The following is an 18,400-nucleotide window of genomic DNA, read 5'->3' on the forward strand; positions in this document are numbered from 1 at the left end:
ATGACTCTCCATACTTTGCTTGTACCTGAAGGTGAGGAATGATCTGCTATAAGTACACTCCAGAGTAATTTACCCCAGCGAACGGGCAGTACGTTGAGAACCCAAGGATGGATTTAAATGTTACTTACCCATACAGAGCTCTTCCATGTAACAAAACATCTCATAGTAGAGCCCACATGGGCAAACCCAGCTATGTGTAATGTTCCCGTGCGGCCTAGAGAATGTGCTTTGGGAGCAAGGAGAGCTGAACTGAGGTTAGGTTAATGCCAATTAACTGAAGAATATCTTTTCACATGTGTCATGTTGGTCCATGTTAAAATAATTGATACCAAAAGATAAGGTGACATCTTTTTATTGGACAAATTTCTGAAGTTCAAAAGAGGATCCCATTTCTTTTTTTTCCCTTTTTTTTAAAAGAACACCTCCCCCTGTTTTGTCATTATACATTTCACATTTTGTGTACTTCTTGTAGGACAGATGATATAGCCCACAACACTTAAACTGATTAATCCAGAGCAGTTTTAGACACACCATACATTTCTATGGAACCTACCCCTTTAAAAAAATTGCCGCCTGTCTTCATGACAGAGGTGGAAAGCAGTTAACTCTTGGTAGATTCTCATTAACTTCTAGTGAATTGCCTCTCACTCTGGGCTTCACTTGGTGATCAGCTAGCAGTTACTTGATGGCAACTGGACAATAAACTATAATATGTATGCATACACTTCAAAAGACCTCAGTGGCTTTAGGAAGCACATTGAGAATTAAACTGCTACCCAATTACTCCTGAACTTAATTGGACTAGTCCAGGTTTTTGTTTGTTTTTCAGGAACTGTTGGGAAGGTGGTAGTAACCGTATAGGTTTGTAGATGTCAGCATCCTAAGACTGTTCAAGGAAGATGATATTTAATGTATGTTTGCTGGTAAATAGTTCTCCAGTTCTCTCTCTCTGCAAAAGGTTTCATAAGCATCTGGAGGGGGGGGGTTATGCATTTAACAGTTTCCTTGTTCCAAATTGCACTGCGCTCTCGCAAAGTTCTTGTTGCAAGAGCATTGGAAAAGAGGGGGGCAGGCAGAAATGAAAGCAATCCTGTTACTGTGTAGTGTTCCCTCCTATTGTGTGTTAAATAGGAAATAATTCACTCCATGGAGAAAACTGTACACCAACACTACCCAGCAATAACAACAATGAAAGAGAGAGATAAAACAAGATGTGGTGAGCAAAGAAACCACATAATCCAGAGCCACCCCAGAGATGATAATGAATAATAAGAATGTGAGAAGCCAAAGCCCATTAGGACGCGTTGAATAGATAGGGAGCTTGTGGAATTTAGACGCCTTGTGAAGGGAAGGCCGCGTTCTTCTATCCGACTATCAAGCAAGTTGTTCCGTAATTAAAGGCAGCTTTGAAGCAACGTTGTCAGGGGGTGATTTGAAGGGAGGGGAAGAGCATCTCCCCAGTCTTGTTCCTGTAATAAGAAGGAAGAAACACATGCTGCCTCTGAACCTTCATATGCCGCCAAAGGATTTCCAACAAAGAGAATGTTTGCATGAGGACTTTTTCTTTTTTCTTTTTAAAAGTGTTATGTTCCCCACCAACAGGAAGATAAATAGACCTGCTGACTAGCTAGGTACGCTGTCATCAAACCATTTACACTAAAATATCCCTTTCAAGTCCATGGGCCGATTCCAGGATAAATGGCATGAGAACTGCTGCAGATCAGGAGATGTCTGGGGTTATGTCTATATGCAAAACTGGAAAAGCATATACATATTTGTGCATACTAAGTGTATGTTGGCACATGGATATATTCACACATAATCTTCACACTGTAATAATATTGATATAGGAAGTGCTTTCACATGCATTATCTCTCTTATCCTCGTAACAACACTGAATGATCAGCCAGGATATTCCTCTCTGTGTTGCTGATGGGCAGCTGAGAATGAGGGAGTGCCTTGCCTGAAACAACCAAAATAGTTCTTAGCTGAGCAAACTCTGATCCGATTGAAAAACTCTCTGGTCCGTCATTTATACTCTTATGCAGCAACAGCCCCTGGTATATGCAGAAAGGTATGTGTAGGTCATGTCTGAGGGGCGGAGAATATGGTCCTTATCGGGATAAGAACTGACTTGGGTCAAAAGGAGCCTGTTCTCTAGCCTACCCAACAAATCTGACAGAAATTGTGTCCCAGATGAACAGGGAAAGATGCTAGAGCCTGGCACTGTGTGCTTAGATGAGTAACATGCCTTCTCCCAGGGACAGATAACAAATTAACAATGTTTTACTGCAGCAAGAATTCCCCCTCCACTCCCCGTGCTTTTCCCTAAGAGTTTTTGTGTCTCAGCACGTACCTGTTAGAGGGAGGAGAGGGAAAGTGTAGAAAGAGGGCTACATTGTCACACTCCTTTTTGAGTGCAAAATCAACATTTCTTGTTCTCTGGACAGATTGAGAAGAACCCCAATGGGATCCTCCTGCATTTAGAAAACCTTGCTTCCTCCTAGTTCCAATTCCTAGATTATCTAGACAAATTGACCATTTCTACCAAATGGCCTTTGCTTTTCTTAACAAGTCTACTCTCAACACATCCCGTGTATAAAAATAACACGAGTAATTGTTGCTAGATAACATGGGAGAGACGATCCAATTTCTGTCTGAAATTATCCTTAAGACTTTGCGTTATTTTACATGTGAATCTCCAGTTATCATTATTAGGCTCTGTGGTTGGATCCTGTGATTACATTCCACTAATGGCATAGCCTTGCTGCAGTGCAGGGCTCCATCTTCCATCCACCAGCAGAAGGTTATATTAATAGAACAGAACAATAGGATCCAACCCTATCATTCTAACTGGAAATCCACAAAAACCTGAAAGCTCACGCCTTGAATAAATCCTTGTTGGTCTTAAAGGTGTTGTGCTACTCCAGACCAACACGGCTACCCACTTGAATCTTTCTCTTTTATTTTCAGATCAGCCTTTGCAAAAACATAAATAGACAAAAGCCTGCACACTCCTGGACAAGTACGAACTCTCAGGGCATGCATTTCACCCACAAAAACATTTTCAGAAAGGGTTTGTTGCATTTAAATTGTAATGGACCACTCTTGCACAAAAAACCATACCTCGTAGGCACTGCTCACAGACCACACTAATCTGAGGGCAAAATTTGAGTCTTGTGGCACCTTCAAAACCAACACAATTTTATTCAGCTTTTGTGTGCATGCACACTTCTTCAGATACATCAGAAGAGGTATGTTTGCACACAGAAGCGTATGCCCTAAATAAAACTTTGTCAGTCTTAAAGGTGCCACTGGACTAAAAAAAACCCCACAGCCACTCACACAAACCTACACTAATTTGCATAAGACATTATGTTGCCAAAGACCATCTCCTACAAAGTAGCTCAGCTGAGGCAGGATTCTCTCTGGAAATCGCATATGAGGAAGGAAGGACTGTGACTGACAACGTGCCCACATGGCCCAGCTTTCAGAAAATAGCTTCACTGATGAAGGCTCATTCCTGGATCACTGGCTGACACTGGTCCTCAGTGGTTGCTATAGCTGAGAAGCAGTACTGTAGACAGGAATGTGAGGTGGGATGGTGCAGCCCAATCCTATCAGCTCTCAAAAGACAAGCAGGGTTAGTACTTGGATGGAGGACCATAAAGAAGGCTCTGTGTAGAAGACAGTTATGGAAAACCATCCCTGTATCTCACTTGCCTTGAAAGCCTGTCGCTGGAGTTGCCGTGCCAATTATCTCGTGACAGCTCGTACATACACTGATACAGTTCTCTCCAAGAACCCGGGAGAACCAGAAACTCATTGTGGATACATACAAACTACTTCTGCATTACAGCACATGGAGAAGCAAGTGGAGGATCAAGCTCTTTCCCTTGGGTCTGCTGTGTCAGAGAGCAGCACTCCTCCTGACCCCCTGCAGACACCACCAGGACCCCATCTCTCCACAGGAGCACAAAAACACATGAAAAGATTTACAGCTTCTGTTCTGGAGGGACAGGAAAGAAAACCTCATATCTCCAATATCATCCTTTTAGACATCGCACCTCCCTGTGTGCTGTTACAGAACAGCAAAAAAATCAGTACTGGCTCTGACCTGGGGAGGCCAAAGATCTGCACACCTTCCTGATATCTAAACCAAACCTCACACAAATGTGTATTTCCACTCCACAACAACACACACATACCATCAAGCTCCTGCCTAAAGCTGTGAGAGTGACTAACGCCATGCAATCCACTCTGATACATCACAACCTGGGATTCATTTCCATTGTTACAAAAGCCTTGTGCGTGGACAATGTAACTCCTGATGAACCTACACAATCAGAAAATGCTGTGTGAGGGTGCCAATGCACAGCAACTATCGGGATGGCCTATATACACGATCAGCACAGTTGATGCAATTTGCTCAGACCCCTCCACTTTGCTCTCGATGTTTTGAAATGTCTTAAGAGGCTGCAGAAAAGCTGGCCATGATGCTAAACAGACCTTGCATGTTCCGCTCCTAAAGACCAATATACACCACCAGAAAACCAACAGCCTGAAGCCCCCTAGAGAAGGGTGATTGTTTGTTGTTATTATTAGACACATGAAAGTTACTGTCCTCCAGGACATAATTTATGCCTGTTTTTAATTCCAAGGCTCATTCCTGGATCACATCAAATAAAAATGGATGAAAGCATTCCAAAGTGGGAAATGAGCATATTTCCCCTGCCATAGAGCAATGGCTGCATCCTTGCATAGCTTCACACAATGCGGACGCACAGGAAATGCACAGCTGGCTGATGGTGACTGGATTTGATTGCTATAAAGGGGGATCAGAAAAGGCTAACGGTGGGTTGATGTCCAGAAGTCATGATAGCTAAGCACAGCCTTGAAATCTCTCTCACTAAAAGAGAACACAGCTCTCTGCTGGAATCCCCGTAATGATGCAGGGGATGATGTGCCACAAAGCCAAAGCGATCAGTGTGTGTTTGTGTGTGTGCGCACGTGTGCGCGCACACTATTCTTTCTTTCCTATAGTAAAAATGATTGCACCCAAAGTTTCTTTCGATGATGGTGGCACTGGTCAACTACCCTCCTGGTGATGCCAGTGGGAAGCAGCAAGGGTCTTGGCATACACGCCTCTAAAAGAACATCTGGACTTTTCTCGTGCTGCTGAGGTGCCCACATGAGTGTGCAGCTCTGCATCAATCCTGCAGCTAATAGAGGACGAAAAACAGAAGTCTGTTTTTCAAAATGAATCTATATTACAGCTCAAGCCAGTGCTCCCTTTCAGGAACTGCTGTGGGAAGTCCTATAAACAAAGACTAACAGCAACACTGGACTAACACTGAGCCAAGGGATCAATGAACCAAGTCAAGAGCTACATTTCTAATGTGCACAGCTTTGGTGTCCCTGGCTGGCTGGCTGGCTGGTTGGCTGGCTAGCCTCCTGTGTTTTAAAAATGCACAACGCTCAGGGGTCTGAATGTTCCCGGCTGCAACTTGCACTCTGGAGGACATTTCAGAAGGAGCTTTAAAATACCGTCACCTGTTTGCCCTGTCCTGGAGGTCTGTGAAAAGAAGCAGGAGAAAGAACTTAGAGAAGATGAGCAAGAGGGAAAGACTCTTTCTTCCTCCCAAACCGCCCCCCCCCCCATTCCCGAGCCCAGGCCGGCTTCTTAGTCCGGGAGAATTGGGCGGGTTGATTTCCGAAATGGACAGGCGCGGGCAAAGGATCGAGGCCTGACCCGTTTCCCCCTTTCCTCCTGCGGCTCCGTCCGTTGCAGCCAGTTGCCTTTCTGGCCGCTGCGGGGCGCGCAAGCCCTACTCTGCGTCTCGTTGCGGCTGGGAAAAGGAGAGCTCTCCTGGAACAGATGCTGCACCGGAGGGATTGGGGGGAGGGGGGAATAAAAGCGGTGGGGGGGAGGGGGAGATGAGACGGCAGGGATTGGGGTGGGGGAGGGAAGAGAAGCTTTATTCTCTAATGCACTCGCTGGGGAGACTTTGTTACAAAACAGATTCCTGCGAGAAGGGGCAGGCGGGCTGTGTGGTACAATGAACTCTCCGGGGAATGATAAATCCAGGGACACCGGGAATCTTTAAGGCAGAGGGGCATTTGGCTGGCTCAAAGCCGCGGCCACCCCCACCCCCCTCCGTGCGCTCTATCCGCTGCAGGAAGGCTGGGTCCGCCTGGCAAAGCAGCCACGAACCCCCCACCTCCAGCCCAGTCTGGCTGGCCCAAAGGCTCTGCCTTCCCAGCGTCCGGCCTCGAGGGGCCCTCCTGCTTCCCCTTCTGCACTTCGGCAAGGCGACCCCCACCCCACCCCACCCCTATCCCCAAACATTAGCCCCCTCCCTCTCTCGGGCAGGGGGCGGGCGAGGGGCTCATCAAAGCGTGGTGGCTTCAAAAGGGCTCCCAACAGGCCCAAAGCACAACAGCAAACGCACTGCAGCCTTCTCTCCCCTCGACGGGCACAAAGAAGACGCACGAAAACGAAATGTGACCATTGATCCACGGAAGGGCGATTGTGGGAAGGGGAGGGAATAGGCTGGAGCTCAGACCACGCCGCAGAAGCCGCTGAGCTGCGCCAGACATTTGGGAAACTCTCGGCCTCTCCTTCAGGTCCTGCCAACCGGCCAAGGTCTGGAGATCCCCCCTAATCCCGGGCTGAAGAAGGACAGACCCAAAGCCAGGCCGAGGCCGACGGTTCGTGCCCCCCCCCTCCGAGTCACGAACCGAAGAATTTGCTCAATGTTGTAAAAAAGAAAAAAAAAGAAATTTATCTTGGTAAACCAAAACAAAGAGGACTATCCGGGCTGGGGGTGGGGGAAGACCAACAGAAATGTTTCTGCCAAGCATTTGATCTCTCTGTTAAAGATACTTGTTCTTCTCGCCTTAAATAAGTGCTGTTTATTTTAAAAAATAGAAGGGGAGAAAGCGTTTTGAGGAGAGAAGAGTCTCAAACAGGATTAAGGATTTAATTATAGTTCCCTATCGAAGTAACCGTTTGATGAACTGATGGTATCAGTTAATAATCACATTCATTTCAAGCTTATGAAATAGATTCCCAGAAAATATACTTAAGACAGCTTCTCTTCCCCCCCCTCCAAAGCAAATGTTCCAATTACCATGGAAAGGAGGGGGGTATTATTGGGGCAGGAGAGCTGAAAATTATGAGTTAGCATGAAAAGGGAGATTTATACTATTTATGTTTTGTTATTATTATTTTAAAGAGGAACTAGCTTGCTAAAGGATGGAACCACGCACAAAGGCAGTGTGCTTCACCCACATAGGACTCCCGGTCCTTCTCCTTGGTACTTTTCTAAGGATTTTAGTATGTCTATGTTTTAATAAGATCGGGAGGAGCGCTCCCCCCAACACCCCCCCCCAAAAAAAGGCCAGCAAGAACCCAGTGTCTCTTCGAATCAACTCGCAACCATTGCAATGCCCTAATTAGAGTAATTAGAATAATAAGGCCGCCTATATGTGGTAAGACAATGTGTACAAACAACTTTCTTTTAATGTATACGGCTAATCAGCGGCGCGTGCCTGCTCGAATGCTTTGGTGTAATAAAACTCACCCTCGTCCGCCCAAACAATCAAATACAAATTAGTGTAATGATTGCGCCTGCTTCGGTGTCTCCGGAATCCACAGGCGGAGGGAGGGAAATAGATGGCGCCATCCTTGCGCACGTCTCCCCTCCTGCCCAAGGAGCTGGTGCCTCCGCGGCCTTGGCAGGGGATGACTGGCGCGATGAATGGGATCGAGCCGGCCCGCCCGGAATTAATGGAGCAGGCAGCCGGGCGAAAACTTTCCCGGGGCCCGCCCAGAAGTTGCCTGGGAAAGCGAGACCCGCGGGGGAGGCGGGGAGGCGTCGCAACGCTGGGCCCTTGGAGACAAGCACCGATCTGCAGCCCGCTTCGGGGGGGGGGCTGTCTTGCGCTCAGGGCTGCAGGTGGCCCCACTTTCTGCGCAGGAATGGAAGGGTCTGTTCCTAAGCCTGACTCCAAGAGGTTGCTTGGTCGCACACCCTTCTCTTCCCAAACACGGCCCACGCACCTGGACTCGGAATCCCTCCGGCCCTGGGACGGGCTTTCCATTCCAATCGCCCGGTTGTGGGCTGAGGCGTCCCCCCTGACCTCCCCCCTCCGCCAGGCAGGCAGATTTGGGAGAATGCCTCCCGGTGAGGCATAAACTGGCACAGCCTGTCTCTTGGGTGAGGAAGTCGTCGGGGGGGGGGGGGCGGCGGCGCAGGCCGCATCACAGGGCTTTTGGGCCCCCAGGGCAGAAGAGGGGCTTCCCTTCTCTAGAGCAGCCGGCCGTTGGGCTGTCCCCATCTGACCAGGTCAGGGGTCCGCTTCAACAACTCATCTCAATGTGTGTGGGGGGGGGGGCGGGGGGGGAAACAAAGGAGCTCCCTGGCTTATTCAATGACTCCTTAGCGGGCTTTCAAATGTTCCCAGAAGGAGAGCTGGGTGGTTATAAAAGGAAACCTCGCTCCTTTCCCCCCTACTCTAGAGTCCCCTTCCCTTCCACAACTTTTGCTAGGGCTAAACATGACTCAAACGCCGCCTAAAATTTCGGTTCTGTGCACACGTTTCCCCCTGAATCCATGCCCACCGCAATCCGATCCAAGGGGGTTTGTTTTCAAGAGAGGATCAGTACAGTCATTGTGAGCGACCTGGCTCTTCTTCCTCCTTGGGGCTCTAGACAGGAGGGAAAGAAGAGCCAGAGATGCCCTCTTCCCTCCCAGGCCCTCTACCCGGAGCAGCTGGTCTGGGGCCGACTCTCCCCACACCCCTGTCCCACGCTGACCCCATGGGTTGAGCAAGAAGTAAACCCTCCGGATTTCAAGGACAAAGCTACTTAAAGTAGAGGCGCCAGCCACTTTTATCCCATTCCAGCTATGCCTTCAATCTAAACCCCATTTCTTCCCAGTAGCGGGCTTCCTTCCGAGGAACTGGGTTCCAGTCGGCAGGTTCTGGGACATCAACTTCCCATTCTTTTTCCGAGGAATCTCACCGCTCCCATAAGCCTGCCAAAACAGCCCTGCCGAAACCACCTCTGGGGGTTATTAGGCCTGGGAGTTTTCCAGCAACAAAACAATCTACATCCTCGCATCCCATCCCATCCGCTTCCTCCTGCAAATTTGTTCCTAGCCAAACCTGACGGACAGGGAGGCAGCCGAAAGCGCCCTCATTCTAGCTGGACTGGAGCACTTCCCCGCTGCACACGGCGCAAACGCCCCGAAGGTCCTGCCAGAAGACGGAATACAACTTCGGACTTTACTCTCTAACGAAAGATTTCTCTAAAGGGATTTGGGGGGTCGAAAGAGACTCTTATTAGAACCCCAACGCAATCTCGCTCCCGGTTGCTCTACTTCCCGTCAGGGTGTCTTTGCGGCACAAACCTGCACCTGTTCTCTTGTAAGTTAGTCCTATTGAATTCAGTGCGATTAGGTGTCCAGTGAAAAGTAGCCCTCCCGCACACCCCTGAAGCGAATCCAATGCGAATCGCGGCCATCCAGACTTAGCCAGGGCTTGGGAACAAACCGCTATTGAGGCCATCCAGGCTTCATTCCGAAACATGCTTCTGCTGGCAGGATTTGCCAGTCCCCGGGAGGGAGGGAGGGAGTTTACGACACAAAAGGGTTTAAAAACAACTCGCGCTTGTGAAGTCAAATGTTCCTGTGGTCCCTGTGAGTGGAATACGCACACCTTCCCTAAAACGCCATAGCTACGGTAGCTAAGCCATCAGCAACTACCTTCGTCCAAGGGGTGGAGACTGCCACATTTGAGATTTCTCTCCCACCCCCGATTTCCTCAGTCTTTCCCCAACCCCAAGACTTTTTCTCAGTGGGAACGCTGCCTCTCAGACCCTGTGGAGTCCAGCCTTGAATGGTGGGCCAAAGACCGTGGGTTGTTGGCCACCGCTGAAGGCTGAAACTTTAGGGTCTGCTTAACCGTCTCTGCTTTCCACGAGAGTTTGCAGCTAATCCTTACCTAACCAGCACTAAATGGCTTGGATTCGTCTGGAAAGAGCAAAAGCAGGTGGGGAGGTGGCCTTCGAGAGGCAGTCTTCGAGCGCTGGGACTAGGAAGCTTAGAGACGGCAGGCAGTTGAGAGGTGTATTATCGGGCGAAGCGGTGTGAGGTGACCAGTACAGAAGCCGGCTGGGCCTGTAGAGGGGGTGGGGAGGAGTCGGCGTTGGAGTCTCTCTACAGAAAGGCCTTCTGGAACATTGTGGCAGGGCTACACTATTTAAAAAGAAAATCCACGTCATTTACCCAGTCATTTATCACATGGTCCAGAAATGTAAACAAGTAACCATGCAATTTAGGGAGGGAAACACTTCTTTTAAAAAGAAGTCTGATGTAGTCATTTCTATGGACAATTAACTCATTAAAAGAAAGGGGGGACTAGAAATGCAAGGACCTCAAAAACTGCTTTTAAAAATACATTTAGACTGCTATGACTCCTGTCAGACAATAGGGAAAAAAGGAATGCAGCTATCCCCATGGCTACTAGTCGCTATTAGAAAGAAAGAAAGAAAGAAAGAAAGAAAGAAAGAAAGAAAGAAAGAAAGAAAGAAAGAAAGAAAGAAAATCTGCTAGTGAGTCGATCCTCTCTTATAGGTGTTTTAAAAGAAAGGTATTTAATTTAGGTGAAACTCTTATCCTCTCTGAGCTTTTAGAGAGTTCGAAATCCTCTTCAGAAAGGGGCTTTTCTCGTCCACAAATCTCGGTCGCTGTCCCTACCACTCAGTTTCTCGCAAAGAGAGGAGACCTGAACTGACTTCAAAATTAACTGAGGCAATCCGACCACGGCACAAATGAGCTTCAAAAACTTCTCTCTTATCCACCAATGCAATACTTTCCGCTGCTCTTCTTTTATTATTTTCCTTAACTACTCCCAAGACTTCAGTTCCCTGACAGGAAATATACCCCACAATTAGGTGTCTCGATCTTTCATGTAAACACCTAGCAAAAGTGGAAAGTAACAATGTTTTCTTCTTCTTGACAGCTCAAGAAAAAACAAACAAATGGTGAAAGGGAACCTACAACATGCCTCGTCAGTTCCCCCCTTTGTGGCTGAAGGTTAACTTGGTTTTCTTTCCTCATGCAGTTGGAGCTTTTCTAATATTCCTAATTCTGCCTGATTGTCTTTCAAGGAAATAGGCCTCAGGAGAGGGGGGGGGGGGAGAGAGAGAGAGAGAGAGGAAGAGTGCGCGCGCACAATGCTTCTAAAGATTTCCCTCCACATATCTGAAGAAGTGAGCCTGGGACTCACCAAAGCTCAGGTTCAATTGCCGTTAGCCTTGAAGATACCTTATTTTCTGTAACTGACTGGCACCGTTACCCCTTTGCAGTCTAGTCTTCACCGCCTCACTGCTTTGCCTTCCTGAGCACTATACATACCCGGCAGTTCCAACAACTAACACAGGCGCACTTTCTCTCACTAGAGAGGCTTCAAGCAAGGGGGAGGGGGCATCAAAATCACACCTGATCTAAGCAAACACTGTGTATATAATGCTTTCCCACACGCACATACACACACACACACACACACACACAAGGAGGCGGCATAAAAGAAAACCCCTTCCAAGACCACCGAAACGTCCTGCAGAGGGCAGATGGTGCCCAGTTTTCATCTCCTCCAACGCCCACCCCCCCCCCTCCATTAAAAAAATATAAACAATTCAGCGAGCTATTGACTAAGGGACATTCAATCCATACCCAGTTTAAACATTTTACCCATCAGCATATCTGCGGTCGCAGAACACTCCTTCTTTCTGTCACTTCGCTTCCAGACTATTGATAAGATCATTTAGCTGAATCTGTTTGGGACGCGTGTAGTATTGACTAGGAGTTAGAAAAGATGATTAAATCTAATAAGCCTGGAAACTATCGTTAAAGGGGGAGGGGTGGTGAAGAAGACTTAGCACGGGATGGGGGGGGGGGGACGTTTCACTTGTGGGAGCCTGGAGACGCGCTGGCCTTTCTCGCCATCTCACACCCATTCGTTTCTAGGGCAGGGAAGCTGCCGGGACTCCACTGAGCACGAGGAGAACACCTTCGCAGGCCCTCGCCCATCATCTCCTACATGAGCATCCGGAAGTGGCTTAGGCCGTTCCCCTGCCTAGCCATGCCCACCCGTCAGGACGATCCACAGCCCAGCTCCGCGAAGCGCTCTGCGGCCTTGCGGAGAAAGTTCCGTTGGTTTCAAAGGAACTTACCTCCCAAGCAAGGACAGCAGTCGGGATAAAGCCAAGCGCTTCCTCTTAGCTGCTCCTCAGCTGAGGGCGGCCATGCAACTTTCAGTCGCAAAGGAAAGCAAGCAAATAAGAAGATGGGTGTGAACGGACACCACCCGGGAGCCGACTGCAAGACCAAAGCCCCAAAGACCCCTCAAGCCCCCTCCAAAGTCTAGCCCAAGGCCAAGCCAAGCTGCTGGTCCGGCAAATCCTGCCCTCGCCAGACAAGATGCTTCTCTGGGGGAAGGGAAGCCCAACTAAACACCGGGGCGCTCCGGGCTCCTGACAGTGCTTGAGAATCTAAGAAGATAAATACAATAAACACACCGTCCCTCTCTAAGCACCCAACAAAGCCAGGCCAGTCTCGAGGCAGTGGGTTGCAGGCGACTCTCCTGAGGCCACTTCCTGCATCATTCCCCCGGCCTGCAGCGAGGAGTCAACGGGGCTGCTCGGGAGAAAGGGCTCTGGTCTAGAGCACGGCTTTCTGACCCCCGCCACTCCCCGCGGCGCGTCTCAACTGGACTCCCCAGCACGCGTCCCTTCTCGCAGCAGTGGGGCGATCAAGACGGCGTGGAGACCAGCGGTTGCGACGAGGAGACTTTTCGGCAAAAGGCCATTCGCTTCCTTGAGCGTGCCACGGAGAGGGGGCCTCGCGGCCGCTTTCCCCACACATGCGCTTCCCCGAGAAGCCGCCAGCCGGAGCCTCAAAAGACACGCTGCGCTGGCCGTGAAGGACATCAGGGCGCGCCTCTCCGCCCCTGGCTTTCGGCCGCCTCACAGGCGCCCAGGCCCCATGCCTGCCGCGCGGGGACAACTGCAGGCCTTATACCGGCAGAATCTGTCAATCGATTAGGCGTGCGATTTATTCCACACTGTCAGGGAGCAGAAACGAAGGGCGCTGCCCCCCCCTGCATTCAAAACGACTTGATAAATGAACATTACATTGCCCCCCTTCTTGTCCCCCCCCCCCAAAAAAAGAACTATGCCGCCACTCAACGCTATTTGTCAACAAACCAAACAAGAGATGTGCCAATAATTAGAGCAAACTATAAAGGTCTTGTGTATTTCTGTTTTATGTAGATAATAAAATATTACTTTAACATAAATATATAAGGATCTCTGCGCTTTTATTTTTTTCCCCACAAGCACATCCAAATGTACCAAAAACAAAGTATTCCTTTAAAGAGACTGAACAAAAAAAATTACATCCCATATAGATTTTTTGTTGTTGTTGTTCTCCTACTCATTTAAAGCTACAGGAAAAGAAAAGAAAAACAGTTTCCAGAACCTGTTGGCTTTAAAAGAAATAAATATACATTGAGGCAGGCCACTTAAAATGATATGAAAATATTTCCCTGGGTAGCATTAAAAAAAATAGACAAAGAAAACATTTAAACTATTTCTGCATTTCGACGGACAAATATTGAACATATATACAGAGCGGTAAGGTTTGCGTGGTAACTTTTTATTATTATTATTTTAAGTAAACCTAATCAGGGGTTTAGAGGATCTGCAGAAATCTCTCCCCCAAACTCCTTCTTTTGACCTTACCCAGATATTAATAAGTGTCTGAAAGTTCACTTTCTCTCATTTGCCATCTCCTCTGCCCCTGACCTGAAAGTCTTTAGGAGGAGTTCATTGCCAGACCATAGGAACCAGCAGCTCAATACCCTTAAAAATTAGTGTCCATATCGGGGTGGGGGGTGGGTTGAAAAACAATAGCATAAAGGCATCTGAACAGGCTTCTTGGGGAAATGTATTTGTCTTTTCAAGGGGAGGGGGAGGAGGAGAACACCAGATGCCTTTCTAAGGCTCAGAAAGATCAGCGCAGAACATAATTTTAAATCTCACCTACCCATTCCAATGTTTACCTGCTGGTTGCTCTGAGAAAAAAAAGGTCCCTTGGCCTCACTATTCTCAAACATTCTACTAGGCAAACTTTGCAAAGATTTCTTTAAATAAAAAGTTACATCCCCCTTTTGTGCTGAGTAGATGTTTCAAAATGTGGACTCTGTCACCATCACAGTCTCAAGGGTTATTTCCCCCCCTCCCCCAATATAGAATATAATATACAGTTTCAAGGTCCCTCTTCCTGGCTTCTCTAAAGCCTTTCACTTTTTCAAAAGTTAACCATTTTCCCAGCAAGGAAATGCATGTATTAAATCGACTAACAAAAGGGAGGGGGGGAGAGAAGGATTGAAAATGGCATTTTGGTTGCTTTGTTTTCACATCATTTGGCTCCCTCCAGAGAAAAGAGAAAAGGCAGACCCACTTAAGCCTGTCTCTTCCCCCACACCCCTTTTCCATGCCACACATCATGCTGAAATTTCAGTAAAGGACTGGGGAGGGGAGCAGGAGGCATTAAAAAACCCAGAGAACAAAGCCTAAAGAGAAATGGCCCCCGTGTGTGTGTGGTCAGAACTGTGGTCCAAGAGCCACAACCACCAAGTACTTGGATTTGAAATCAATCCCATGAACCTGTTTACGTGGAAGTAAGTCCTATGGGTTTCTATGGGACTAAGTGTGGCCACCTTCACAGCTTTAACCCACTGATTTCAGAGGGGTTCTCCACTGGTTTAAACCTGATTCTATGATGTGTTTGGCACATGAATATAAGGCAGGTCGCTCACCGAGGTCAGTGAGAAACCTCACACTGAGAGAAGAAGGTCCAGGATTGCTGTTTTCAATGAGTGCAATTCCTAAACCTGATCTCTGACACCACCAGGCCCCAAACAGGGTGAAAGGAAGTTCCAGGAATAGCAACGGGACTTGCTTCCACTTATGCTTATGGGTTGGGTGCCAGTCTAAAATCATTTTTACCTTCTTTGGCTCTGGGAGGCCAGCAGTCTCTCTCTCTTAAGCTGTAGCCCTAAACGCCCCCACAGGAACTTACTTCCAAGTGACTCTGCTAGGGGTGAGAATGAAGGGTCTTTTTTTTTTGGTTTGATTCTCTCACCTCCCTTTCCAAATTTGAAGCCGATCCCAGCACAAGAGTTCTAGCGTGGTATAGACTCTAGAACTCAAGACCTACAGAGAACTTCCAGTGTATGACCCCTGAAGCTCAGTATCCATCTCTCTTCTCCCCACCCATCTTATCCACAGGTTTTTAGATCTTTTCAAAGTGCCACTTTCTGCTGGATAAGAATAGCAGCAATCCTACGTACACTTACCTGGTGGTGAACCCAGCTAAGCCAAAGAAGACTCACTTCTATGTAAACATGCTAGGATAGGACTACCTCTCTCTCTCTCTCTCTTTCTCTCTCTCTCTCAGACAAACACTCACACATTTACACACTCACATTTACACAGCTTCTCTTCAGGCGAGTCATGGCTTGCCCAAATAGGATGACCAGTCTTTATTAATATTCACCAACTTGCAGCCTCTGCCCCAAATGATCTCTCTCTCTCTCTCTCTCTCTCTCTCTCTCTCTCTCTCTCTCTCTCTCATTTTCAGGTGCCTGCACCCCCTGCCTCTTGCCTTGCTGATGGCACAATTGCAGGACCACCTTTCTGGCAGGCCAGAGCTGTATCTTCTCATCCTTTCTTCCCTGTCCACTTCCTTGCACTGAAGAGCTACTTAGGAAGAGACAAGGCCAGCAGTCCCATCCTGGAGGTTAAAGGAGGGCAAAAAGAGCAAATAAAGGAGCCATGGAAAAAAATGGCTCTTTGGGTACCCAAACTTCACAGCAATACAAAGAGGACACCAAACAGTTGCTCCACAGCTGGCCAGCACTAGATGTGGGGAATGCAAGTTATTTGCAGCAATGGCACCCTATGGGGAAACTTCCCTTTTCTTGCAGTGCAAATTCATGCAGGGAAGGGGGGAGACTATCGACCAGACCAGCAGCATACTTCCCTCTTCCCTATATCCCCTTCCTGGGCTGGAACCAGGCGAGATGTTCCAGTGGATTGAATCATCTTTCCTGCGACCCTGGCTGCCTGTGGCAATGGACACGCAAACACAGGGGAGCAAGGAACCTACTGTTAAGGCCGGCCAACTTTTGACTGGACCCAGGGAGGGTGTTCTCTGCACACGCAAACGCGCGTACGCACACACATAAGCCGCCGCCACCGCCACCGCCACCCATGAGCCCTTTGGAAGCCTTCTCGGACTGTGCCTGGAGGCAAGGAAGAAAGAGAGAGAGAGAGAGAAGAGCGACAGAGTGAGATGGGGGGGGGGCAGACACGCACGGGCCTCTGTCGCACATGCATCCATATACTCACTGCACTCCATTGCCTGGTTAGCCGCCTGTAAAGGTCAAAACACACCATTCATTACACACTTTGCTACCGTTTCAAGGAGAGTTCAGAGCAGTCGCCATCCTTCCTTCCTGTTTGTCTGCCTTGTTTTGTTTTGTTTGTTTTAAGGGGGGAGGGGGGAACAATCAAAAGGCTGGAGGAGTAAGGGGTTAGGGGGAGGGGGCCAGGGGCCGGCCCCCCTCCCCAGCTCCCTGCCCCTCCTCCTCCTCCTCCTCCGCCGGCGGCGGCGGCGGAGTTCACTGCACAGGAGTCTGTACCCCGTGGTGCGGCGGCGGCGGCGTGTCCCTGCTGGCCCCATACACGTCCTCGGCTCCCGGCAGAGTCCCTCCCGGGGGAGTCATGCGTTTCTCTTTCTGTCTCCTGTTACAAAACCACACGCGGACCACCTCTTTCTCCAGCTGGAGGCTGTCCGCCAGCGAGGTGATCTCCTGGGCGGAGGGCTTGGGGCACTTGAGGAAATGGCTCTCGAGGGCGCCCTTGACGCTCACCTCGATGGAGGTGCGTTTTTTCCGCTTGCGCCCCTGCGCCGCGATCTTGTCTATGCTGGTGGGGCTGCCGGACGACGAATCCGCCTCCTCGAGCCACTTGTTCAACAAAGGCTTCAACTTGCACATGTTCTTGAAGCTCAGCTGCAGGGCCTCGAAGCGGCAGATGGTCGTCTGCGAGAAGACGTTGCCGTAGAGCGTGCCCAGCGCCAAGCCCACGTCCGCTTGGGTAAATCCCAGTTTGATGCGCCGCTGCTTGAACTGCTTGGCGAACTGCTCCAGATCGTCCGAGGTCGGCGTGTCCTCGTCCGAGTGCGCCTCGTGGTGGTGGTGGTGCTGCGGGTGGTGGTGCTGCCCGGCGTGCGGGTGCTGCTGCTGCGGCGGCGGCGGCTGGGGGAGGTGGTCCGGGTGGTGCGGGGGCGGCGGCGGCGGCGGGGGCTGCTGCTCCTCGTGGGCGTCCCGCAGGCCGTGGTGGTGCATGCCCGGCTGCCCGGCGCCCAGCATCCCGTTGACCGTGAAGCCCGGCGGCTGCGAGTAGAGGAGCCCGCCCTGGCCGCCGCCGTTGGCCGCCGCCATGCCCGGCGGCAGGTGAGCCGAGCCGCCCGTCCTCCAGGCCACGGCCGCGGCCACGGCGGCGTGGTGGCTGCCGGCGTGGTGCACCAGGTGCGGCGGTCGGCCGGGCTGCTGCTGCTGCTGCTGCGGGTGGTGCTGCTGTTGCTGCTGCTGCTGCTGCTGCTGCAGCTCGTCCCCCCGGCCGCCGGCCTGCACCACCGAGGGCTTGATGTCCTGCTGGCCCAGCGGGCTGGGCGACCAGGGCGAGTCCCCTCCGCCGCCGCCGCCGCCGCCTCCTCCACCGCCGCCTCCGCCGCCGCCCCCGCCGCCGCCGTGGGACAGCGCCGTGATCCACTGGTGAGCGTGGCTGAGCGGGTGCCCGTTGCTCTGCAGCGCGTAGTCCGCCTGCACCAGCGCCTGGGCGTCCCTGTAGCCGGCGCCCGGCTGCATGCTCCCCGGCGGCTCGGCGTGCACCATGGGCGAGCTGGAGGTGAGCAGGCTGTAGTGGTTAGACGCTGTGGTCGCCATGACTCTCCGAGCCGGACTGAGGGCTCCGCTTAAAGGAGCCACGCATTTGACAGCTACTTTTTCGCCTCGGGCTCCTCTCGCCGCGCGCTTCCCCCGCAAGTCCGCTTGGCAGAGCCCACTGCAAAGGCACGCGTCCCCGCTCCTCCCTCCCTCCGGCCCCCATTGGCTCCCTGCGCTTTGATTTACGTGGAGACCTCTAGCAACCGGCGCAGGGGGAGCCTCCCATTGGCCCCGGCCCTGGCGCCGACACCACGCCCCCCGCACTGCCTCCCGCTCTTTGTAATCAAACTCTAAGGAGGGAGACAAGGGGAGGGGA

The 18,400-nt window shown here is 50.4% G+C and overlaps 1 protein-coding gene across 5 annotated transcripts; it reads right to left on the bottom strand.

Moving 5' to 3' along the window:
* Positions 1-337: 337 nt before the first annotated feature.
* POU3F2 (POU class 3 homeobox 2) lies at positions 338-18,195 on the bottom strand. Of its 5 annotated transcripts, none has more exons than XR_013225434.1 (2): positions 16,551-18,195; positions 338-1,469 (listed from the first exon to the last, which is right to left on the bottom strand). XR_013225434.1 is itself a non-coding variant. In XM_077303707.1 (2 exons), the coding sequence occupies exons 1-2, from the start codon at positions 18,082-18,084 to the stop codon at positions 1,395-1,397; spliced, it is 1,152 nt and encodes a 383-aa protein (XP_077159822.1). In that variant the 5' UTR covers positions 18,085-18,195; the 3' UTR covers positions 338-1,394. The 5 variants fall into 5 exon arrangements, 2 of the variants coding, with proteins under 2 accessions (XP_077159822.1, XP_077159804.1); XR_013225433.1 differs by having other exon boundaries at positions 16,484-18,195; XR_013225431.1 differs by having other exon boundaries at positions 16,242-18,195.
* Between the last annotated feature and the right edge of the window lie 205 nt (positions 18,196-18,400).

Source organism: Paroedura picta, chromosome 1 (assembly GCF_049243985.1).
Source record: "Paroedura picta isolate Pp20150507F chromosome 1, Ppicta_v3.0, whole genome shotgun sequence".
Lineage (NCBI taxonomy): Eukaryota > Metazoa > Chordata > Lepidosauria > Squamata > Gekkonidae > Paroedura > Paroedura picta.